The sequence below is a fragment of the Blennius ocellaris genome (genome assembly GCF_963422515.1).
Source record: "Blennius ocellaris genome assembly, chromosome: 11".
Taxonomy (NCBI): Eukaryota; Metazoa; Chordata; class Actinopteri; order Blenniiformes; family Blenniidae; genus Blennius; species Blennius ocellaris.
The window spans coordinates 18,102,827-18,129,680 of NC_137660.1; the positions used below are offsets into that span (position 1 = coordinate 18,102,827).

At 41.5% G+C, this 26,854-nt stretch overlaps 1 protein-coding gene across 9 annotated transcripts in view; it reads left to right on the plus strand.

Annotated features, from left to right (window-relative positions):
- mef2aa (myocyte enhancer factor 2aa) overlaps nt 1–26,854 on the plus strand; it is a 63,199-nt gene that overhangs the window by 8,636 nt on the left and 27,709 nt on the right. For all 9 annotated transcript variants that reach the window (XM_080505153.1, XM_080505155.1, XM_080505159.1 and 6 more), the window contains exons 2-3: nt 11,303–11,520; nt 20,880–21,083. In XM_080505153.1, coding sequence (XP_080361279.1) covers nt 11,467–11,520; nt 20,880–21,083 — 258 coding nt within the window. In that variant the 5' untranslated portion in view covers nt 11,303–11,466. The remainder of the gene's footprint in view (nt 1–11,302; nt 11,521–20,879; nt 21,084–26,854) is intronic.

Genomic DNA, 26,854 nt, shown 5'->3' on the forward strand with positions numbered 1-26,854 from the left:
CACAATATTGTGACAATATCATAAAGTTAAATCATGTATAAAGCAAAAATGAAGTTAAGAAAGACATCTCTTTGCTGAATTGCATTTTAACTGCATTTTAATGAGCCTGTGAAAAAAAAAAAATCAAAGGAATATATTATAATATAATTTACTAGATCAAAAGATCTCATATGATTGCTAATATACCCCACTGTATCAACCCCACTGATGCTCTTCCGTGGATGTTAAGAAGCATCTCTCACTGGAGATTTAACTTCTCTGGCTTTGTGTGGAGTCGATTAAATAGAAGCATCATCAACAGACAAACAATTGAACAGCATGCAAAGCAAACTTTCTTCGGAGTCGCAGCGTGATGAAGTGCTTTACTCCGTCGTTACAGAGTGCTAAAATAGGCTATTTGAAGCTTCAGTTACAGCCTTTATCGCCATTTAATCCAGTCTCCCATTATGTTACCCAAGATAGCGAGAAGCAGAATGCATGGAAAAATGTTTATCAATGGCTTGTGCAGTAATTACAGCTGTGAGTATGGATGTCACAGTTCACACATCAGGGCCATTGACTAACAGTCCGGTAGCTGCTGGTAGGAATTGTTGGATCTCCTGCAGCTGGTCTGGTACTGAGCTGCAGGAAGGAGGCCCGCTCTGCAATATCCTTGTTTTTCTGTCTGTCTGAGAAGCCCTGTGAACCAGGACAGCTGGGAGGGGGGGGGGGGGGGGGGGTGATTCCTCCCATTATTCTGCAGCACACATTGGTCATATGAACAGGGAAGGGAAGTGACCCGGCTGCTCCGACCACAGCGGGGCTCTGACTTACAGTTCAAAGTTGGCTTCCTCCCTCGGCACTGCAAGGCCTTATGCATGTTCTTTGTTGTTTGGAGCACAAGTTCAGTAACAGCCGTGCAACTGACTGAATATGTTTATTTGTGTGTTTTGTTCTGTGTGCATATCGAGTGTGGTGAAAATGTGTTTTTTGTCTTTAGGGCAAGTTAAAGAATTGACAAGAAATAACTGCCATCATCTTTGTGATTTAACATTTCAGAGGATGTTTTAAAGGGTAAAATTGTGTTAAATTAGGAATACACCCCCCCCCCCCCCCTCCCCCCGTATTTCAGTTAAAGCCAGTGGCTTTGAATCCAGGGCAATCAGAAATGATTGTCTTTGCATCTCCAGTCCCCAGATCCCAGCTCTCTATAGTGTGACTGTGATTGTGAGTGAGGTGTTGAGTCTGCCCGCTGTTTGTGCGTCTGCCCGTCTGTCCTCTCCCTTCCTCCCAGTCCACTTTCCATCTGTGTGCTGTGGGCTGCAGATCTAGGTGAAAATGGTGTAGTGTTTCCACCAGTGAGCTGTTGCCATCCTGTATTCATGTCAGACTGTGTTGTTCTTCACTTTGTTTCCCTCCTCCCCTGGACCTCGTTCATCGGACCAACTGCCAGGAGTGTTCATAGCGTGTGTGGTGATTGGGGGGGGGGGGGGGATTCATCATGGGCTGCTGGCTCAGGGACTCAGGACCAGAGGCTATTAGCTATCAGAGGCAGGGACTCAGGACCAGAGCCTCTCCAGGAATCTTTTGTGAATCCTGGAGAGGCGAACAGCAGCAGGGCCAGTGGGTCTCTCTCTCTCTCTCTCTCTCTCTCTCTCCCTCTCTCCCCCTCCCTCCCTCAGTGTTTGCACACACTGTTCATGTGACAGCTAACTCACATCATCTGATTTGGGAGGAACAGTGAGCTGGAGCTGCAGAAGTCCCCAATAGGTTATTTACACAGTGAATGTTGTTAATTGCTGTCAATACATAATTATCACACAGAATCACCCCTCATATCTCAGATTGTTCTCAGTTTAAATTACGAATCAATAATAAAGAAATCATGGACTACCTGGCACACGTACATGGATAATTTACTCCTAAACATATTGTTCACAAAGGATACGATGAACACTCTGGACTATTCAAAATGAAAATCAAAAGATCAATTGATCATTGTTAGCTCATCTTAAAACTATTTCGATAACTTAAAATGATGTAAAAAAAAAAAAAAAAGAAAAAAATATCGCTACTTTAGCTAGCCCCCCTCACTGTTATTATGAGTCATGGCCATCCTCACTCCTCAGATTGCATAAACCTTTTATGTAATGGAACACTGTGGGAAAGAGGCATCGAGTGGAAGATAAAAATGGGAAGAGAAAATCAAATATTTATTCTGAGCTTTTTTTAAGAAAAAAAAAATTCCATTAAGAGCCAGTTCTCTCTGACGGCATATAGTGACTATGCTCATAAACAATTCCTGCAACATGTATGTGCATCGGAATCTGTTGTTTTTCCAAAGCACTCACTATTTATTTAGTTTAATCAGCCTGCCCATTTCTAACATTGGGGGAGCATCGGATATCTAGAAGTTCTGTGTCTAATCTGGGTTTTCAGTGTTTAGAAAAGGCGTGTTGAGGTTGGGTGAATATGCACTGCTGCTGAGACACATTATGCATAACGTTCCTAATATCCTTACACTGTGAATTCCCCCTGGAGGAAGATCTTGGTTCATCTCTGCTGTTTACCATTTCTGAGTTGGGGCCTGTGCAACATCAAAGGGCTGCCATGACACTTAACACAGCTCGCAGGGTTCCTGGCAGAGTGGGGGACTGGTACTCCCTATGGGGTTGGCATTATTATTGTTCCCTGGTGAGAAGTCCATCTTGTGATCGACAACCATGCAAATGGACACATGCCATCATACCAGATCAGACCGCAGCGTCACACTGTAATTCAATGCAAATGTATAAACCTCTAGGACCGTGCATGCATTACTTTTTGTTTGTGCAAATGTGTTTGTGTGTTTAACTGTTATGAAAACAGAGGGAAGAACGAGCAATTGGAAATAATAAACAGCGAAAATGGAGAAATACTGACTTCGATGTGTGACATGTAACTTCATCAGCGAGACTCCAGTGTGACACAGTATTCATCCACAGCGAGTGCTGAACTGATGTTGTGCCATGTCAAGACACTGACTTGTTAAAGTGACACACTGTCATAAGGAATGCTGTTGATGGAGGGCTTTTGCTCAGAGACATAATTTGTTAAAGCAACAGGGTTAACATGAAGCGAGTAGTTTGCTATTACTCTGTCAGTTACATTTTATAGATATACCAAGGCTTCTTGTTAATTGGCTCATTATGAATAATTTGGAAGGGTTAAGAGGTTAATGTAATGATGAAGTTTTCTGAGTCACAATGTTGCTTCTCTATGAGGTACATTCAAAAACACTGTTCTCTTATCAATTAGAAACATGTTAATGACGTGGTACTCGGTAAAATTAACAATGGAAAAGTCATTTATTTAAATAATTTGCAGATTTAACTCTAAATACAAGCAGCTTTGGTTCCTTAGTTTTGCTGTCACCAAGTTGTTTATCCTTGAATAAACCTGGAAATCAATGAGTGAAACTAAAACCATTTGGTGTTGTCTGCTTTCACATTTTAGTTTTTTCTTAATCAACACATGTGCCAGATCAGACCAGTAGTTTTCAACCGGTGTCCTCTAGGGTGTAGATGCTTCGTTACACCAACACACTTCTCGCTAATGAAGGAGTCATCGTCAAGTGCTGCGAAAGACTGTTAACAACCGAACTGGATTAGACCAACATAGTGAAGACATGTGCATTACTTCAAGTGAAAATCAATGAATTCTTAGATTTTCTAAATGTTTGAAATCAAAACCATTTAGAAAATTCACCATTTGGAGAGAGTGAAAGTAGGCTTTTTTGAAATACAATATATATGGATTATCTCATATCATCAACAGCAGCACAACACCAAATCTGCTGAATCTGCTGTGTACATCACAATTCAATTCAGTTCAACTTTATTTATACAGCACCAAATACAACAGTCATTTTTAAGTGTTTTTTTACAGCGAGGAACCCAACAAATCACATAAACCACATAATTCACATCATTTGACTATAATTCTTAGCGTTTTTTTCTTTGGATGTTAAGTTGAAAACAACTTTGATCTTTTTCCTAAATGTATTGAAATAGAAAATATCAGAAAGAAACTAATAATAACTGAAAAGAGCGTGACTCAAACACAGTCTTAGTGACTTGTATTCACTAACTATCTAAGATTATAAGATTGAAGAAACAAATATTATCATAACATGATGAGTGTTATTACCTTTCAAAGGCTGCTCATAATTTTAGGAGAAATTAATACACAAGCCCAAATACTCAAGTGTGCAACATCATTGTAATATAACATCTTTGGAGGCAAAAACTGCGGTTAGTCGGGCACTATAGCAACTGTATGTCTAATTTCTCAGTTGTCAAGCACATTCATTTTTAATGAGACATAATTTTCCACCCTACCCTTGCATCGAGGAAGTTATCATAATTTTCTTTGTTCATAAAAGTTTCACTCAAACATGCATCAGGGGATTTACCTTGAGGAGGAGAGTAGCTTTTCTACATGAAATGGATATAACTGTTAGGCGAGGGTCATCTCTTTATCCTTGAGAAACTGAGAATCCATTCATTGGCTGGGCTTGAAAACCTGACTGACGCAAATGGATCATTGGGAATAGATGTGTCCCTGCAGTAATTATGTTACAACGCTGCTGCCGCACACTACCACAGAGGTGGGATGGGATGGGCGTGGGGTGCTTCTTTTAGTCTTGTTTCCCTTACATCTTTCCACATAGTTAACACAGTCATACTGTCGTCCTTCTCATTGTCGGACTGTCCCTCTCTTCCTCTCCTTCTCGTTTGCTGTAGCAGTGGTACCACCACTCTTCCAGAAACACACTTACTATCAAATCTGCACTTAAAGTGTAGTGGAAAGTTTTTGACTAACGTCCCTCCTCTGTTAAGGGAACGTCTCGTGCTTCCACTGAATGAGTTTTTCAATCAGGACACAGTTGGTAGTGCATCGTGTCGCCAATTTGTCAGTATTGTCTTTCTGGCCTCTGGATCCCCGCTGCCTTTGCCTTGAAACCAAAGCAAAATGTCTTTCTCATTTTTTTTCCCCCTGCTGTACAGGGCTCTGTGGCACTAAGTCAGTTAAAAAAGAGACATGAAATTAATGTAATGTCAATGGCGTTTTCTCGTGAAACCCCAAGGCACTTAGTCAAAGTCACCTTGTATAGTCCTCTCATCCCCTGACAGTACAGTGAGAGTGAGATGGAGGATGTCTGTCTGGTAAGGCTGTCAGCAAATGATGTCCTTCTGCTATTGGTTGTTATATCCACTCATAGGCATTTTCTAGATTGGATACATGTCTGGTATTTATCTGAAGAGTGACATCATTTCCTTTCAGCTGTCTGCGTAATGTGGCCCATAGTGAAACATTTTCTCAGTGAGAACAGGTTCATCCTGTGGGGTTTTATTTCCTTTTGATGTCATTTTGGAGGTGATAAGTAGCTTTCTGTCTCCTGGTCCCTGTCTCACAGCACCATCCCCCAGCTCAAGCAAGGTGCTAGCAGCATGGAGGATTGTTTGAACTTGCATTGATCCAATGTGGGATTACAGCTGGGTCATTGGAGAGTTGGACTGAGCTTCCAGTCATCAGGGCAGATTAACCACTCGCTGTCTGCTCGGCTGCCATTTCAGTGCAGGCTCTCACTGCCAGCTTTGTGACTGTCCTTACCGTGCAGGCCACTGTTTTCTTACGCACAATGCATTTCTATAAGTGAACCAGATAGATTCAGAGAGGGTTAATATGCAGGGGACACTTATTGCCCTGTGCTGGACGAGCAACCAGTCCAGTGTGTACCCAAATACATTGACATGTAAAGCGGATGGTACAAAATGTGCCTCACTAGTTTAGGTTTGTCAGAGTTACCTGTATTGATTTACTAACTCCCGCATTAGATTTGCATGTTTGATGTTGCCCTAATTATTTCATTTCAATTTTAGTTTGTCATCCAGAGTAACATATTCATATAGTAAGTACTTCCCCTTTTTTAGCAATGTCATTCAAATGGCTGTCTTCATTTCGAAATACCACCCCAAGCAATGCTTCACGGGGAACGAGGTAAGTTTTGCCGAAAACCCCCGTTTCGCAGACTGCCCCACCTCTCTCCATTTCTCAAAGCTTCCTTTTCCACTTCTTTGTTTGCATGCCCTTGCGAAAGCTCTTATTAATTATATCTCATTAGTTGCCTTGGAAACTGAGGTGAGGGAATGTATAACATGAGTTCAAAGAAAGTGAGGAACAAAAAAAGAAAGAAAGAAATCATGAAAAAACACAAGCAAGAAAGACAGGAAGCAGAGGGGGAGGGCGAGAAAGAAGGGATAGAGAAAGTGGTTGTTGAGGGAGCAGCCGTGTGTCAGATTAGCATCAGGAGACATTAACACTAGTGATGCTGCTCGGGCCACAATCCTGCCTTTCACTGCTGGAGAGGGAGATAAGCACACTCTCACAAAAGGGAAGAGGGAGAGAGCGTGAGAGGGCTGGCTTGCCTCCACTCCCCTCAGGCCAACAGCCCCATTTACAGGTACAGCACCTCCTGATGAAAGCAAGAACAAAGAGGTGGATGTTCATTTCCAACTGCGCCGATGTCAAGGCGCTATTGAAACAAATCGGTAACACTCTGGATTTAGGCAGCTTCTCTTTATGTTTCCAGCTTGCCAGGAGCTAATCATAACCGAGCCACAATGTTGACACTGTGAGTTTGATACACTTAAGAATGTTTTCATGGATAAAAAATATCAATTCACATCAGATTATGGCATGAGGCTGCCGCATGCTTTAGAAATGTACTCCTGTCATAATCATGTTGTTTCAATGTATATTAACTGGTGTTGTGGGAGCTGTGATTCATTCTTATGTAACCAGCCGAGTGTTTGAATAACAAGAAAAGGTCTCTGCCTACTAATTGTAAAGCGAGTGGCTGAAAGCGGCGTCCCGCGCACGTCTCTCAGTCTGAGAGACGTACTGTAATGATCCTCACAGTAAACACAGTGAGCGCACCCAGCGAAGCCACAAGAGATGAGCCTCTGTTGTTGTTTAGTCTCAGGCGTACATTCAGGACGGTAATAAGGGGAAGGATCAGAGAGGAAGGGTGTCCCCAAGGTGGTCACTCCCAGTCTTCCTCCCCACCGCCTCGCTCCGTCTCCATCCGACTCCCCCGCAGAGGGCAGGCAGCGAAGGGTCCTGAATAACAGGAAGTGGAGGGGCAGGAAGTTGAGTCTTGTCTGCCCACGGCCTGCGGTAGGATACTGAGGCTAACTATGCTTTGCACAGGAAGCGCAACTGTCACGGCTCTGCTCCAGACTCTGGCTGCTGTCCATCACGTTCAAAGATGGGTAGTCATACGGGGGGTTGTACTTTTGGGTGTCTGACAAAGTTGCAGCGTAACTCTGGCCTCATTCTTTAGCTATTCCTTAGATAAACCTTGAAATGTAACCTCAACGTAAATTCATGTTCGTTTCTATATAGGCCAGCAGAGGAGGGAGTAATGCCTCAACTTTGAGAGGGAGGAGTGTGTGCTGGATCTAGTAATTACATTGGGAATTGTGCATGTTTTATTGATTGTGAAAGGGCCAGGCCTGTCACCAAGGCTTCCAGTGTCTCAGTGGTCCGTGTTAAGGGAGGAGGAGGAGGCAGACTGGCACTCCTGTCACTTGACCAGACTCACACCTCGTCATGGAGGATCAGTGCGACTCCGGTCAGAAACAACCGCACTGCTTAGTTACTTGTGCGGTTGATTCCAAAACAAGATTTTTGTTTAACCGGGGGTGTAGAAAGGCGTGCACTTGTTGTATTAGGCATTGACTTTCTGTCAGGCTGACGTTGCTGCTCCTATGGTGACATATTCTCCGTGCATTGATTTATGTGTTACAAATGTTTGGTAAGCATATTTCAGAAATGCTGGTTTGGTTAATATCAAAGTGGGCCAGGTGTATCTTATCAAGGTCTTTTTAATGTGATGAAATGCTGTTATACAAAGTACTGCTGACTTTTAACTTCTCCTCCATTCAACATTCCTGCACGTTTTTTACCTGAGTCTCACTGTTTTAGTGTGCTCTGACTTTAGTTGAAGGCTGAAACACGTTTAAAATGATGCACGGACAAAAAAAGGCTGGCCATTTTCTTGTCTTCATTACATGAAGACCATTGTCTTCCATGCAAAATACGTGACACATGCAGTGAGGTATCAAAGACTGTTTAAAGTTCAATGAGTAACATTTATGTCATGATGTTGTTGTGCATCCAGTGGCAGTGGTGAGTTATTTCAGCACCCACTCCTTCAGAGTTTCTAGCATTTTGTGCTTTATTTTTGTAGTCTGATGGTTCTTGTCCAGATTGACTTAAGGTCCAAACCCAGTCTGAAGATCTGAAGTCGACTCGATAATATAAACACATCTGGAAGTCAAAAACAAGTTTATCATGTGAAACAAGTGGAAGCTCTATATGTGTCAATAATAGTGTATTAGTATAGTATGTTAAAAGGTGCATCAATGTGGGTAAACAGCTCATAGTGTTGCCCACGCAACTGTGTAGTTGGTGAGAACTTAAAGTAAGTTTATGTTTACGGTTCCATAAATTGATTCTTTATGTGGCTTCATTGAAATATATAAAAAAAAAATTCACAGTGCACCTTTAATGTCAAAAGAGTAAAAAAAAACAAAACAGAGTTTTGGATCGCTAAATCTTCTGCACACCTAAAAATCCACCAAACACGTACTGGTTCTTTACGGCATAACCCAGAATTTGCTGAGCTGTATTACTTTTCAGTTCTTCACAAGTTATTGTGTCAAAATTGTGGCTTTTCATTTTACTGAAGTCTTTCCCTGCTCCTGCTTTCTTGGTTGATTCTCAAGAATTCCCTCTCTCCTTTTATGTTTATCATCTCCTTCAACACACATGCACCCTCACATGCACAAAGAGCACATGATTTAGGCCATAAACAGATATTCTGTCCCATCCTCAGAACTCAAGAGTGCTAGAGTGTCACGCATGCACATGTACTCTGCTACAATGCTGTCATTGTTCTCCTTTGTAGTTGGAACATCTTCTGACGTACTTATCAGGGTGGTTGTACCGGCTGGAAATTTCCCACTTAGTTCTGGAGATTAAAGTTTTATTATTTGATGTACATTGGAGTATACGGTGACACAGCTTACTACAGCGTACAATTGGAGCGATCGCTCAAATCCTGTAAAGGTTTTTGTCAGCAGGCTGCTTTAGAATTTGACTAACTTTTGATGAATGTGGACACTAAGTTTGGAGCGCAGCACACCTACAGTCTTCATGCCCTCTCAGCTTGTCGTTTCGTATCTGTGCAAGAGAAATGTCATGACACAGTCTATTATGCCTCAAGACTTGAACTGTCCTGCTGTGACAGCTCCTCGGCATAAAGAAAGGAAGGAATGTGTGCGGATGTGGGAGACTGTTTCGATCATATCAGATGCTTCGCTCGGTGTTGATGAAAAAGAGCAAGGCTCATAATGATCTGTTTTTAGTGGAACAGGTCATTATTTCAGCTGCGGTACACAAGGCTTTCACTCAGTGAATGTGTTCACACTCAATCTCTCAAACAGCTGAACTTTCTGTGGTTAGGTCAGACCAACCCCAACAGGTGATTACAGATTACTACACCAATATGTTCAAACACAGTCTTTATAATAATGCATACAAAATACATCACAGAGACCCGTTGTCTGTCGATTTTATTGCTAGTCTGCTTCACAGTAAGCTTTGACTTCAGCAGTAAAATCGAGACTCTGACATTGACGCTGTTTCATGAAATTTGGCATGAAGAATCTTATGATTAGCAATGACAGAAACCAGGGTGCTGGTAAACACTTATGTCAATTTAAATGCTGAAGATGTACTGAATGAGTCAACATAATGTGGTTATTTCTTATAACTGGTTGCTAGATGCACTGAAATTTCAAGGTGGCCCAGGTATAACTTTTGAAGAACCAGACACTTTCCACATCAGGTACTCTCCTATTGCAACTGTGCTCAGTCATTCCGTGTGTAAAATGGTGAATGAACAAAAGCATCGTCACTCTCCCTGGTCTGTTGTGATGTGGTTTGGGGAAATTCTGTGTGGGGGTTCAGGCTGTTACTTTCCTGGCTCAGACAGCAGTGCGTGGGTAGGTAGCTAGGTGATCTCAGTCAAGTTTGCCTACAGTGGAGCCCCAATTCAGACAGCCAGACACCATAATGCCAGTCCATCTGTAACCCATAATGACTGTATGCCACTGGAACTGGTCATTTTCATTTTCGTTGCCAATTCGGCCCCTGGCTTCCTCGGCCCACAACTGCTGACTGCATCTAATGGCCTGAGTTGTTAACCTTTCTAGATTTGTACTCATAGGGGAAATGCAGTTGTTTAGACATTTTCTATTTGCTGGCTGTGTGTGATGGATGTTCCTCCAGGGAGGGAGCTATATCTCTTCTTCCAGAGAAGCAAAGACAGGACAGAGTTAGACGCTCCCTGGGGAACACTGTGGTCTAAACCACTGGCCAGGTTACAAGCTCATTTGGGAATACCCCCCCCCCCCCCCCAACCCCCAATTCTCTTTATCCCCTCTCGGCTTCTCCTCCAGCCCTGGAGATTTCAATGAGGTTGGTGTCAACACCCAACTAGGTGCTCTCTTAATCATCTTCAATCATCAGCGTTTGTCAGATCAGACAGTCTGTGCAGACAAAAAAAAGTGTAGTCTATAATAATAATAATAATAATAATAATAATTAGAACCAGGCCAAAACACTGGCTCATTATCACATCTAGAAAGCAACTCTCTTTTTATTACACACAAGCTTAGCAATTACTTGTTTATCACACGACTGGGACCCACGTACACGCGCACACCTCTGTACCGCATTACTCTCATTAGACTTTCCATTATTTTATGCAACTCTCAGTTTGCACTTGCACTATCATATGTTTCCAACACATGATCTTTTTTTTTTAAACTCCCATTGATGTTTCAATCAATCTAAGAAGCATCAAGTTACTAAGATAGTTCCTGTCCTCCCAACTGAGAAGCTGTCTTTCCCTAACTTCAGCTGTGGTTCAAATGCAACAGTAGAAGAGACAACATACGGGTCCCATACTTTCTGAATGTGCTTAAGAACAGAACACAGAGCCCTCCGGTGCTTTGAAGTGCCTGAGGAGACATTGTTGAGTGTCAAGTTAACTTTCTGTTATTCTCTCTCTCTCTCTCTCGCTCTCTCTCTCGCTCTCTCTCTCGCTCTCTCTCTCTCTCTCTCTCTCTCTCTCTCTCTCTCTCTCTCTCTCTCTCTCTCTCTCTCGCTCTCTCTCGCTCTCTCTCTTTCTCTTCTGGCCCTCCTGCAGATTGTGGTGTGGCCTGCTGTAGAGCGAGGAGCACACCGAGAAGAGTGACTGAGTGTATACAAGAAGAGAGAGACCGCTGCACAATGTACTAGAAGAGTGGGGGAAGAAAGTGTGAAGTTTTTCTGATATTGTTGAGGTGCCGGAAGGCCGGAAAGGACGCAGATATGGGGCGGAAGAAGATACAGATCACCAGAATCATGGATGAGCGGAACAGACAGGTGAGTGGATATCCGTTTCTGTCTGTATGTCTGAAAAGTTAATAGAAATTTTCACTACTGGTAGTGGAGTCAGTTCTCTAATTACTCATAAAAAGATATGTCAAGAATGGCTAAACTAACTAATAACTTCAAATTTTTATTTCTGAACACTCTACCGTTCAGACTTAGTAGTCGCTTGTAATGGTCTCTCCTAACTAGGATGTTGTTATACCACCGTGACACATTAGCAGGTCATCCCTGCACTGTTTGGCTATGTCTAATCAGGTACGTAGAAGTCAAATGGTGACACATATGCATTTTCTTTTTGTTTGTGTCAATTTTAGTCATCCATTCATCATATAAACATATGATTTTAAAGTGCACATCAACATCATGGTGGAGGCAAACAAATCTATCTATCTATCTATCTATCTATCTATCTATCTATCTATCTATCTATCTATCTATCTATCTATCTATCTATCTATCTATCTATCTATCTATCTATCTATCTATCTATCTATCTATCTATCTATCTATCTATCTATCTATCTATCTATCTATCTATCTATCTATCTATCTATCTATCTATATCTATCCAGCTACTATCTATCTATACATCCATCCATCCATCCATCCAACCAACCAACTATCAACCCTATATACCTGTTTTCTGTATTTCTATACATCTATATTGTTTCATTGTTTTCAGCTCTGTACCTGTCTGAAGGTTACACTTTTCTGCAGTTTTCCTTTCTGCCGTGCACCAGAGTTCAGCAGCTGTCATATCGTGCATGGATCTAAACAGACATACCTCCCTCCCCAAAGTCCCAGCCAGCTGAACAGGGACCATGACATTTCTTTGTCAGTGCGGTCGTATTTACAGACATGATTCCCTTGCCACCCTGCAATTTCAGCCGGAGAACTTGATGAGGCAGCAGGAGCACTGGGCTGCAGCGGGGGCCTCATGGCGTGGGAGTGAACCGAGGGTAGCGAGGTGCACAGCGGGCCGCCTGTGGCCTCCCCACACTGTAGGGCTTGTCCCCTGGCCCGGCAGTATTGCTGGGCCCCTTCGCTGTATCCCTATGTGTTTGCAGCTGTTTGGTAGTAATTAGGAGCAGCCACTGCACCACAGCACCCTCTCATTTGCAGGGTGGGTCAGAAGGACACACAGCACCCTTCTTTGACTTGGCTACACTGGTCACGGCCAGCCACAAAGAGGGAGAGAGCTGGAATTCACTCTGTCTGCTCTGGTTAAATATAAACTCCTAAACAGCAAAACACTGTCCAAAACAGCAAAGGGTCTGTTTGAAACAAGAATAACAGAGACGGATATCTTTAGCAGAAAGACTCAGTCTGGTATTCCGAAAAAGATCATCCCTTTGATTTAGCGGCTACGTTAGCAACCGTGAGCGCTGTTTTTGACAAATTACACCAATTAAATACTGTGTAGGTTTCCTGTATTCAAATAGAACACATCTGGTTAACAGTGCTGCAGAATATAATTAATTAAACAGAAATAGTCAATCTTTACATTGACCATCTTTCTCTCTGTGAAAGTGAGGGTAGCAGTTCAGTCAAGTGTGAAACAAAAATTCACGGTGTGGGCCAATTATCAGCATAACACCTGGCTCATGGTGGGATCCAAATAGAGAAGGCAGGAGAGGAATCGCTCCTGGCTCATCGCTGGTTTCTTCACTCTTTGCAGTGACCTGTGACTTAAGGAAAAAAAAACGAAAGGGAGAAATTAATGTGAAAACAGGTTGTCATTTGAGTGCGAGGTGAGCAAGTTATCTCCTCGGATGATTTGTTCTTTACGGTGCAAATGGTAAAAGAGTGAGGAGTGGCGTTTTTTGGTCAAACAGCTTCAAAGAAAAGTAGAGCCACGGAGCTTATTATGAATGTGTCTTCCAAAGCATGGTGTTTGCATCAGATTTTAAATGTCTCCTTGTATAATTTGTGAGAAAGTTTATCAGCGAAATACAGGCATTTCAGCTTGCATTTAGTTAGTTTTAGCTGGCTCAGCAGAGAATCTGCTGTGACAATAGGCTGCTGTGCTAAAATAAAGCTTTGGTACAAAGTGATGTATGCGTGTGTATCTTTCGCTCTTTTTTTCCCTTGGGCTGTGAGGCGCACAGTGCCATCTCCCTAGGGCGTGCTCCTAACCAAGGGGGAATAGCCATTAGCATATGGTCCCCAATGTCGGGAGACAATTTGAATCTTTGTCTATGTCATTCTGCTATTAGGTTTCCACACTCCAGCATTTAAATGAAAGGAGTTCTTAAGTGGGCTAATTAGACAGTATTGCTATACAGAATATTGTGTAGGAACAACAGGGGCTCCCGTGCATTGTCACTGCAAGTGTTTTAGGAGGGCTGTTAACCTTTGAGTATTTATAACACTGAGTGGGACACAGGCTGAGAAGTGTGTGCAGTGTGTCAGGAAGTGATGGTGCACCGTAGGTGCCGGCAGTGAGCTCAGACAAAACATTTATATTTATGTTGTAATGGAGTGTATTGTGCAAATATGACAAGCAAGATAAGATACGGGTAAAAAAATACTGTACAATTATGCACATTAGGCTGCATACATTATGTGAAAGTTGAAATGTTTTTGTGCAGCTTTTTACTCACACAATAGAGCCTTTGTGGCGTGTGGCCTTGCAGAGAGGTACAGAATGAGATATGAGGGCCCTGTCATGCATATTATGAGAATGCAAAGAGCCTGTTTCCAAACCATGCCCTGCATAAGTGATGGTCCTACATCACAGCAGCAGAGTCATCAGACCCACTGACTTTGGTGATTGCGAGGGAATGCTTGAGAACGACCAGCTCGCAGCAGTGCTCTGCATGACCCTCCCGGTTTTCTGCATTCACTGCAATTTTTACCTTTTCTAACCCTAACTAAGAGATACAGATACATTATACACTTTCTAATTTTCCTCTCCTAAGTTGTTTTTTTTTTTTTTTCTCACGTCCACACGATGTTTTTAAGGTGGTTTTCTAATATAGAAGGCTATTGTGCTTTCTTACTTTGGAGGCTTGGAGCTCATGATCTGTACAAATAACAACAGCAGAGCCGGTGGCAATCACATAGCAGATTCTGGATCTTTCACCTAGATTCCTAGAGCAATTGTCACTGTGTGGATCTACACAGGGATTGATAGTGGAGAAGTGAGGACAGGCAGACCCTTATAAGTTAATGTAAATGTTGGTGAAACCCAGCAAGCGGTGCCTGGTGACGTCCTCTGGATGCCATTAACAGGCTCACCGGGGGTAATTGTCCAAGTCATTAAAAGTTTGATGATTTTGCTGCTGGGTGGAGGGTTGCCTGCCCTTGCTGTGGCTCATTTTGGATTTTGCTCTGGCACGTCAAATGCCTGTAGGCACAGCGTAGCTCGGTCACATTTAGTCTCCAGGGAGCATCGGTGCGCATATTTCCCATTTTTCAGCTTTCACTCATTCCTGAAGTTTTGAGTGGTCATCATTATTTTTCTGACAGTTAAATATCTTGTTGACAGACAATGGAAAGAACAGAGGAGAACTGTTAAGTGTGACTGCCAGTGCATACATTATCAGTGGTTAAGATGATATATGGGTGCTAAAAATCTTTGCTGAAGCAGCAAAACCTGAAGTTTGGGTTCGCGACAGGTTGGACTTGCAGATTTATCAGTTGATCATTAGTCTCTGACTAATGATCTATTCTAATTTTTGACTTTTTATGATTCTATCCAATGTTTGGATTGGAAATGGTGAAAATATCTATTTACACATATACTAATGTTTACTATATAAGCCAATCTAATTATGTACAAAAACCTTCACCTAACACAATGCAAAAAAAAACCAATTATAGCAATGATCGGCTCCGTCTCAATTACAGATCTTAATAAAGTCAACAAATATAAAGCTTTATTATCATCAGCCTTGTTATTGATTAGAGATATTTTCAGGAAGCTTACACACGTTTGATAACTAGCATGTCGTCCATGCCACTAGACGGGATCAGTCATGGCTACTGTAGGTTTCAAGGTCAAGCCCACCCACTGGATGATGCTTTTGCACCATCAGTTGTCCACACGGGGATCCTGGGGCTGTCCTCTCTCCCACAGAGAGTTGATCCAGGCAGACAGTCGCGGTGTCCCTGGCTTGTCTCCCAAGCCTGCACTCCCTGGCACTGTGGAGCCAGGGCAGCAGCCACAGGGCTTGGGTCACTCTGCCAGCTGGTGCCAGACCTCACTGTCTCTCAAGCCTGCTCTCATGTCTGCCACGGGGTGCTGTCAGAGGTGACATGAGGTTCTAATAAGGCCGGTAGCTCCTCACCCCTCTGAAGGTGTTAGTGACTCAGGCATCTCCTGCCATGCCCCAGTCACAGCTGCACTCTCAGTCCCAGATGTCTTGTTTGTCATCCTGGCACCTCTGCCTGAGGACAGACATTGATAGACCCTTTGATTGACACATCCGCTCTCAGTGAATGTGCGCATCAGTGTTTGTTGTAGCATATGCTGTTAGATATTAAGCAGTTTTCTGTGGCAGGGTCTGTCTTCTCGAGGATGAAAACAACAAAACAAAACAAAACACGAATCTAGCAGTAAAATCACTAGTGGCAGGAGCAAATATCTATATTTGTGTTTTACATTTTAGATGCATTTAACACAGTGTGCAGTCAGCAATTTTGAATGTAGATAGAAAGCTGCATTTGACAGTTACACTTCTCTAAGTTGACTTTGCGCTGCATTTTGGTAACAAAGCTGCTCTTTTTCATATCAAAGAGACAATTATAACTGGTAAGATCACATTTTTCTAGAGGCTGAATTCGCTTATTGCCTTTTATGTAATTTCTTTTTATATTTTCCCTTGAGTATAATTTTGTCAGTTCCAGAAAATGAAGGCTCTCATCAATGAGGACTTTTATTTAGGCAAATAGGGTGAATCTACACTGTTACTGTGGGGAATATAGCACACTTTTCTCTGTAGCAGCACCACTCTTGTCATTTTGATACAAGGTACTGGAGGAAAGTGTTCAGCTTGTCTGAAAGAAATAATCTATATCATGCATTAGCATCAAGAAAACATTGGATTAATTTCAGATCTACTCTGGAGCAGCATACAGCAAACCCAACCTTATAGAAAATGTCAGCCGATCAAGACACTCTATAAAGAGAAATGAAGAGTTCTGTTCCTCAGTAATTGTATTTCCACAGCAGATTCCTACAATCAACATCATGGTATCTGTTTGGTATTTAAATGAGAAGATGGAAGAATATGAGCCAACCTACATTCACAGAGCGGCACAGTGCTGGAGTGGTTGTCTCTCTAAAGTCATAGCAAGAATACCCCCCGTTTGACTTGATGTTTGGTTTCTCTGTAGACTTTGCATAGTCTTCCTGTCTGTGGGTTGTTTTTCTGGTGACACTTGTTTCCCCTCAGAGTCGAAATGCATGAATTTGAGGTTGATTGTGCGTAACTCAGTTCAGCCTGTGATTAACTTGAAACCTGTCCAGGGTTTACCCTTCTTCTGCCCATAAGCATCTGGGATCGGCTCCAGCGGGTAGATTAGGTCAACAAACAGAAAAGTTTCACAAAAGTGAAATTGTTTAATACAGTAAAATCCTAGACAAAGTCTTAAATGCACAAGATGAGAAAACGCATAGTTTGAAATAAAAAAAAAAAATAGTCTTCAGGTGTTTCATTTGTCAGCTTGTAAGCACATGAGATTCACACTAAATTACCAAGTTCAATTTAGGCCTTGTAAGTTAGGATGGTGAGGCACTTGGTAATAAAGTGGAAATGCAGAAAGTATGAATTGAGAGCAGAATTACCACCTCATCTTGACATTGTGAGAGCTTCTTAAAAGGTCAGGGAGTTTTCAGGCGGGCACAGTCTAAATGAAACGCTGGTATAGTCGCTGATCTGTCGTGTATTGTGTGAGCTGTTATAATGACCTTATCAAGCGCATAGGAACTTGGAATCATTCCAGTTTATTGAAAGTAAGAATGTGGCCTCTTTTCTTTTCTGTCCTGACATTTGATTTTTTTCAGAGCAGCCATAAGATGCTCTAGTAGTGTGTGGCAGAGCTCGACAATGTTGAGGATAATCCTGTCATTGTGAATTACATGAATTAGTTAGGGAGCTAGACGATGTGTGCACCACTATAGGCGTGACTTAAATTTTTAAAACCACATTGAGTGTCTTTGTGGGTGTCTTTGACTTGGTGAACCATAGAGAAGCTGTGCCAGAGAACCTCCCACTTGACCTCAAGGATGTTTGTGGTTTACACTGTCGCACCAGTCACCCCAAGCAAGATGGAGGCGGCACAAGGTTGTATTTTTGAATGTGGGTTTTTCTGCTTTGTTGACCTGGACTTCTGAAGGGAACATAATTGGGTAAGATACCCCCACTGTTTTACAACAGGAGAGTAACATTGCTGCCCTCTTTAATGATAGCGTGGTAGTGAGCTGGCTGTTTTAAAGGTACCGTGTTTGTAGCTGGGGCAGGGAGCAGGTCTCAGTGCGGCTGCTGCTGCTGCTGCTGAGGTTGAAATGAAGCGGTACCTGGGTCAGCAGCCCTGCACTCAGCACTATGCCATGCATCCAGGTGGAACAAAGTCCTCGCTCAGCGTCTCATCCTGGGCTTCCTGCTGAAAGGTGACATCTCTCTGGCTTAACAGCCACATTCATCTGCTAAAGAGCATACAATTTGTTAATCGTTTTCCCACCTGACAGCTCCTGCTTTCCAGCTGGTTAGGCAAACAAACAAATATGCAAGCAGGTGAATGAGTGAGTGGGCAGCTCTGGTGTTTAGACAGAGGAGACCAGTATCAGGTGGTTGGAACTGCAGGTGCTGGATAGAAATCTCCATTTATACTTTTTTTTAAATCCATTTGTTACAGTGTATTTCATAATCCCAATCACTTAAGATCAATATTCTTCATCACTTTGTTTTTCCTTGCCTTGCCTAGGTATAGGAAGTACACATTTCTTCTTCTGCTGGGTCCATCCTGAGATAATTTCCTCCAAGAAAGTGCAAAATGTTCTTTCTTCTCAGCCAAACTAACACTGTGGTCCATTTATTGCAGATGTTTGAAATGATTAATGTAGCATTTTGTTTTTTCTTCAGAAAAACTGGGCTGTCACATTAATTTGATCAAAACATTGCAAAGCAGAGAACAGACACCTACAGGAAAGCAGTTCTCGCATAAGCTGTTGCTGAATTGGAAAAAAAGAAATTGAATACATTTGCCCCATTTCATCCACAAGAACAGTGTAGATCCCTACGCACTGATGTAGGAACGAGTCATTCAAACAGGCTCACATTTTGTTTGCAAAATTCCCGATCCTGAGCTGCCTCGAGGTTAGTAAATGTCTACCAACCTGGAGTAAGGGGGCTCTTTCATTTCTTCCACTCTGGAACATGGTAAAGGACAAACGGAAAGCACCATCACTCAAGTCCTTTTCGTGACTCCTCTCTGTTAGGGAGCATTTCATTCAATCCAGCTTCTCTTGTGTTCAAACCGTGTCATTTTCAGAAATGTCATGTTAGAATTTGGTCTGCCACATGAGCTCAAATGACATTGGTGCATTGAATACAATATGACATGAGGACAGGCTCCTCTCAGTCTAGAGCACGAGTAATGGTCCTGTGTAATTACCTGTAGTGTGGAAGATTTGAAATGCATTTATCACAGTTGGAGTGACCCCACTGCCTGAGCGGTTACACATACACTATGCAACACATAGGATTATACTGCATCATACCAGTTAAAATGAGGGTATAGCCGCAAGCTGTGACCAATTAAAGTTGAACAAAGCCAGCTCATCTGCTCAACTCTTCTCTTAGTAGGTCAGTGAAACTGATGGAGAATACAGACCCGTACGCTCCTCTGTAGCTCCAAGCACAGTTTTTACTAGCACATTTACAAGGCACATTGTATAATAGGCTTTTGACAAGACACAATGGTAACGAAAATTATATGTCAGCATCCAGAAATACAGTTTTAAGAGATAATGTCTGCCATTGCGAAACTAAAGGAGTACCGAAGTGTTTTCTTACACTCCCTCATCATGAATCATAGTTTGAGAAATGAATGTAGCTTACTGTAAAGAGGTGGTGTAACATAATGACATATGTGAATGAGTCTGGGGCAACCACAGAGACAGAGCTCTGGAGGTGCAGGACAGAAAGTCACTTTGCACAGAGGCTTTGCGTTACCGGTGGAGTGATGTATGACCTGAAGTCCCATCTGAGGGCTCATGTTACAAGGCTTATGCTGCACTACAGAGATAACTTTCCGTATATGGAGTCAGGGGCTACAGTAATGTATGGACCCCTGTCGTTGCCAAAGCTCTGACTCAGCGCGCTGAGTCGTGCCTCTAACCCTGACCTCTGGCCTGATAACTAGCCATTTCAGACGTGCGCTATGTTATTGCAATCATTCCTAAAGGCGGAACGTTCTTGTTATCTGTCACCTTGTGTGCAAACAGCATTGTTGCTGTTGTAACACTTGTTCAGGTATAATGAATCAATCTTCATTGCATTGTACTCGGCATTTATTTTTATTCACAGTGTTTTAATTGTAAACAGTATTAGACTTATGTGTTTCATTATACCCAACAATATGAGAGGGGAAGCCCAATGTCGCAAGATTACTAAAGAATTGCGTGAGGCTGTTAAGTAAACCGTTAATAGTCTACTGTTTCCAAGGAAGCAGTAGTTTGCCTTGGTACTTTGTCAGTGGCTGTTACACTCATTAAAAACACAACAAAAATGAGTAGTAATCACAAATGCCAACTTCTTTGATGTATGCATCAAGAATTTTAAATTACATTTTTTTGTCGTGTCAGTTTGAGCCAATGGGTCATGTATAAAAAACACAGTCACACTGTGTTTAAAAGCAAAATGCTAGCTAATAATATAAAATACTTCAATTCATATTTTAGGTTTTTCATAAGCAAACACAAGTCCAAAAATACCCTAGATCATTTGAATTCTGGATTTATAACATGCTTAGAATGATCCCCATCAAAGCATTCGCAAAGCATTATAGTGTGGATGAATCCAGTTATACAAAAGAACTGTGGAGCTTTGACAGCGCCTGCTCAGTAGCATAGACATTTTCATTTCACATTTTACCGCAGTAGATTTTAGTGTTGCGGTCCAACCGTTATAAAATATCAACGCTTCACATTTTTTACTGGTACTTGCACAGTAATCATGAATAACCAATGTCTGTTACAGTAAAACTGTTTTGTTTAAATTGGACTCAAAGGAAATTAGCAAATTGCTAATTGCTCATTGGCTTACTTTGATATTTGTTTTTAATCAGAGAGACAGTTTCCCCACTGAAATGAATGGATTTGTTTTCTGTGTGTGTTTCCTTAGGTTACCTTCACCAAGAGGAAGTTCGGCTTGATGAAAAAGGCCTATGAGCTCAGCGTACTATGTGACTGTGAGATAGCCCTCATCATTTTCAACAGCTCCAACAAACTGTTCCAGTATGCTAGCACAGACATGGACAAAGTGTTGCTGAAATACACAGAGTACAACGAGCCCCATGAGAGCAGAACCAACTCTGACATTGTCGAGGTGAGTGAATATTGCGTTTTTACCTTGTGAAAAGAGAACTTCTCTCCCATTGTGCCTTTTCAACTCACTCTGCCCAAGTAGTTTGTCCTATTTATGATATGTTGTACTAAACATATGTTTAGTTTTATGAGATGTAAGAATTTATTCTTTTTTTTTTTTACATATTAGCACTGGAATCTGACGAAAATTCAAAATTTACTCTGAGACAGCAGTTGGCCTGCTTAGTAAATCCTGCGAGAGTAATGGTTTAAACATGCTGGAGTCAGGAACAAGTAACAGTTTCCTCCTAGTCACCATGCAGATAGGGCGCAGGAGGTCTGCACTCAGTGATAAGTTCAGCTTCTCTTGTGCCCATCAACTGACGTGGAAAACCTATCTCTCTACCCGCACGCACACAGAAGCTGCTGACCATCGCTACTGGCCTTGTTTCCCGTAGATATTGTACCTGTAGGGCACAGTTCTCCGGCTACTCCTCAGTGCACACAGTCAGCTTGGCTATTTCTGCAACATTTTTCTGTGAAAATACGGCATTTAGTGCATTCCATACAGCTCTATAAAACTCAACAAGCACTTGGGTTTCCTGGCAGCTCCTGCATGCCCATCGTCTAGCGGAAGAGTGAGCCACTTGTTATGCCAGCATACAAAATTGTCAGCCAAAAGTGTAAAAGCCAAAGTAAATGAGAATGATTAGGAATACATCCTGTTCCAAACATCTTGCACTGGCACATGTGTAGTTTCTCAGCTTATTCATAATCTGCTTTAAGAGGCCGGTATCTTCATTTTGACTGAATAAAAGTGCACACAATGTATGTTAATGCCTATTGATGAAATCTTTACGCGAAGTATGATGTTACCCATTAATTTATACTGCTGTTATTTCAATTGCACTTTGTAAGACTCTTTTTATTACACTGTGCAAACTGCAGCATCCCGACACTTTGGTTTTTAATGCCACCTGCCCACCAAAACATATAGCATCCCATTACTGCTGTACTGTTAAGATATCTGAAGAGTTTAGGATTTTAAAAAGAAGAAAAAGAAAAAAAAAATCCTGAATTCATGCTTTGAAAACACTCTCACTTGGAGGAATTAGCGAAATTACTTGCAGCATAAAGGAGTCAGCTGTGGCCCATTATCTTTTATTTATGCTGCTACTGCTTGTGAATTACCTGCTTGGCAGAGCTGCAGAAAAGCGTTCTGGCAACCAGTAGACTCGTGCAGTCACTCCTCCATCAGGGCCCCTCAGAGCAGAGCAGGGGCTCACCTGCATAAAAAATACATGGATACATTCCTTACATAACAGTGACCACAATTTGTTTCTGCTGTGACTCTGGAAGCTGTTTTTTCTTTTCTTTAAAAATATGACTTTCTGCCAGCACAACATAGAGTCACGGTGGGTTATTGGCTTCATATCAGTTGGGTCTTCCTCAGGCTGTTATAACACACACATATCTTTTGTCTGCTCGTGTACGTTTATGCAAACAGCATGTTGTAATTGGAATGTACATTGTGCATACTGTTGCACCAGAGGTCCCATGTCAATTTTTTCTACTTAGTACCGCTGGCTGCTCTCGATGAAGCTGCCCCAGCACACAAAAGGCGAGAACAAACCACCGTTGTCCCAGCTCACTGGGCCAGCATCTTTGCAGATATGAACAAATCCCCCTCTGCCTGCTAGCTATGGTCAAGGTTCAGAAGTGAAGCAGAGCTGAAGTAACCAACCTCGTTCACTCTGCATCATCACAATACAGCGCCACTACTCAGTTGGTTGAAGAGTTGTGTTTCGGAGGTAGCTGAAGACTTAGGATCTGATTTTGGTTTAGGAGAAATCACAAACAGTATTTTGCCTCAATTGGTTAGCAATTTTAGTCCCCCTCCCCCCCATACTTCAGCACGTCCCTTTACACTCCATGAAATAGCTGATGCATTTATAATGATGGGAAGAATCCACAATCCCCCCCCCCTCTGCCTCATTTATCCAGTGAAATGGGCCTCACATGAGGACACTTAGGCTGGACACTTACCTAAATTTTTAAATTGTGTTAAACAAGCCTTTTCCATGCAAACAACCATGTGCTCATTTGTCCAGTTTGGGGAAGCAAGAAGAATTATCTCCCGTGTTTGGTTGCTGAGCTCTTTCCGTGTGAGAAACTAAATCAAAGGTCACATTCCTGCTCAGTAGTACCATCTGTAGATAAAAGCTGAGCTGTGCAGTGTGGGAGAACAGTCTCCACGTTTTCCACAGATGGATGCATGCCTTGGCCACAGTTTGATAACCCAGTGGAGAGCTATGGACTTTGTCTCAAACTTGGCTGGTAGTCCAAAGCAGAGCAGATTTTTCCACGCGCGCGTGTGTGTGTGCGTGTGCGTGTGCGTGTGCGTGTGCGTGTGCGTGTGCGTGTGCGTGTGTGTGTGCGTGCGTGCGTGCGCGTGTGTGTGTGTGTGTGTGTGTGTGTGTGTGTGTGTGTGTGTGTGTGTGTGTGTGTATTGTTTGTGAGAGCTTTTCCACGGCTGCATGTGTTAACCTTACCAAATCTCCAGGCGACAGGTGAGCTTCAGTGTAATATCAGAATTTATGCGCTCTCACCTCTGTGTGTGTGTGTGTGTGTGTGTGTGTGTGTGTGTGTGTGTGTGTGTGTGTGTGTGTGTGTGTGTGTGTGTGTGTGTGTGTGTGTGTGTGTGTGTGTGTGTGTGTGTGTGTGTGTGTGTGTGTAAGAAATATCCTATAAAAGTGTATTATGAACAAGGACTGATTTAGTAAAGAAAAGACACTCAGTACAGATATGCCCAATACTTCTAACATTCACAGTTACTTAATTTGTAGTTATTTGTAAAGAATACAAATAATTCAAATTTCTGTACTTTCTTTTTGTAAATGTGGACAGTATTTTAATATAGTTGCGACCTGAGCACAGTGTTCAATTCAATCTTTTTCTCTTGTTTCTTTTGTGATACTTATTGAATTTTGTTTATTCCACAAATGAAAATGCTGCCGTTAGTCATTACATTAATCTAATAATGTTTAGTGCTACTCTCCTCTTCGCTTGTGGAGCTAATGAGATTTGCGTGCTCCACTATGAGCTCGTACTGCTGTCTGGCACACAGAGAGATGCCTCTGTCTCCTGGAGGAACCCTGACACAGGGCAGTAACTTCACAGACATCGTTTGGCATCTGTGCAGTTGAAATCAATCAGGGCGTTGTCGAATAAATGTGTATTTATCAAGTTAGCAGGCACACGGAATCATCATTAAGTCAACACTTAAACTGTAATCTTATAAAACCAAAGTTGTGAATAAGATTTTGCACAATTTGGGAATGTGGCTTTCGTGACAAAAATCAGTGAATTGTAAAGAAGTGACTTTTTCCCCTCCTCCTTTTTGTGTCTTTTACCCTAATGGTTTGTGAGTAAACGCTCTGAGACCATTCATAGGCAAATTCTGCTTATCTTATCCATAATGAAGACGGGCTGCCATTGTTGTTGCTCAGGCAAAACTGCTCCTTCTCTATTGAAGGATGCAGACCCCGTCTCAGCAGACCACTATAGCGAGAGGAACTGGGCATACAATTATCCATTAGGTTTTATTGTGTGATCGCTATCAAATTTTAAATGGAGCTATATTAATGAGATATGTAAATACTGACCATTATTGAATGTCAAATGCCATGTTTTCATCTCAGTCTAACCTTTTTTCAGGTTTATTTCTGTATTTGCCGCCATCGTTCCAAGACTTTACTGAGAAAGAAAAATATGAAAGAAAAAGAAATGTGTACAGTAATCACAATTAAAGCTTGAATTCATCATCCGGCAACGACCGTAGAGATTGGGCTTCAGCGGTACTTTTTCAATGACTTACTGCTCAAATATAAATGTCGCGAGTGAAGGAATGAATCCTTCAAAAAAATTCTCTTTGGGCTGAATGGGAACAAGCAGTTTCAGACAGGGGATATTTATGTTCGTCAATCAAAGGCTGAGCAGTGATTAAGGCTCATTTCGATCTTAATGAATGCAAATTGGCACATCTGCTATGGTGGTCTAGCTGTCCAGACTCTTCAATTAGCATGATTGATCAATTATCCTCCTGCTGGTGGTGCATTGGAAAGAGAGGCGGGGGAATGGGCTGGGGGGGTTAGCAAGAAAAATGAAAAAGTATAAAAAAAAAAAAAAAAAAAACACAACCTACCAGCACTCAATAAATCACAAAATAGATTTAATTTAATTTAAATACAAGTAAAGAAAAAAAAAAAATTCAATAAAACTACTGTATTTTCCCATATAAATATAGGGAACCAATCACAGTAATCAGATCATATTACGTGTGTGAAACGACAATATCACTAAAACAAACGTTTACAAAGTCGTTAGTTATTTTGGACAGGTTGTGATTTGCTTGGTTTGTTTTGAACGTTGGCATTCTTGTCACCCTCACATGAGCAAAATCACGGTTGGCATTTTCATTTTTCATTTCTCTCACCCTTAATCAGCAGAAATTCTGATCAAATATTTATGAGAGAATACAGCATCAGCCTTGCAAATATTTAATAGATCAGTACTCAGTCAACTCTGAAGTCTGTCGGGGATATTGTGGTGTGCAGATTATTTGTGTTGGTTTTTAACAGCGAGCGCAAATCCTTGAATATCAAAGCGTGCTGATGAAACCTGCTCCGAGTACTCGCAGAAGATTGTACTTGAGTGTGTATTTATAAATGTGACATACATTGCAAGCAGTTTACTCCGCATCCTGCCAAGTACATTTCACGAACAGTCATGCTGGAAAGGCATGCAATGTTGCATCATTGTTCTTTGCTCATATGACACATTCTGGGCTGTCACTTTATTTATAAACTGACGTTTTAAACCTCGATGTATTCGTGGGGAAATTGTGTCAATTCTTAAAAAAAGAAAGAAAGAATAATCCTAAATTATACTTTAGATTAGGGTTAGCATTAAAGCATACCACAGCTAAATAAATTAGAATATAATTTTTAATTGTTTAGTTAGTTATTTATATTTTTCACATTTCAATTGTGGTAATTATATTAAAAAATAGCAAAACCATTTGATCAGATTAAATATTTAATATAATTATAATTACTTAAGAACAATGTTGTTAATTTTCAACACTCATAAATTTAAATTATTTTTGTGCAGGTCCACCTTAACTGTTAAACTGCAGCATTTGAAAAGTGTTGCGCATAATTCCTCAGGTAATCAATCGTACATATTGAAAGAATATAAAGAAAATACTCACATAATTTTTTTTATTCCTTCTTAGTATACTCTTGAAATAACAGTTCATAAATTTCACCATTGACCAGATACTTTAGTTGTCCAGATCAATACATCTGTGATCTTAACAATAGTTGCCACTTGCGTTGCTTTTGCATTGCACTCGGCATCACTTTGCTTCTTCTGATGTTATTTTTGAAGTGAACTGACTTTGTTTTCACCCACAACATTAATGATCTCACTTCCCTTCCAACAGAGTGTTTTTCTCTAGAAATCCAATTATTTACTTGTGGGGCCACCTGAGTCCATGGACACAATTTACACAAAGCTGCTGCTCATTCTGTTTGTCTTGGATTTAAGAGAATAACTGTGTAAAAACACTGGGTTTATCTTTCCTATTTATTTGGTCTTTTGGGATTTTTTTTGAAGCGGTGACTGTAAATCAACTGAGCTTCTCTCAGCGACCAAAGAACATGCTCACATCCATCTAGCTATTTTAATAAAATGAGTATGCATATATTTAATATGGTATTTCATAAAACC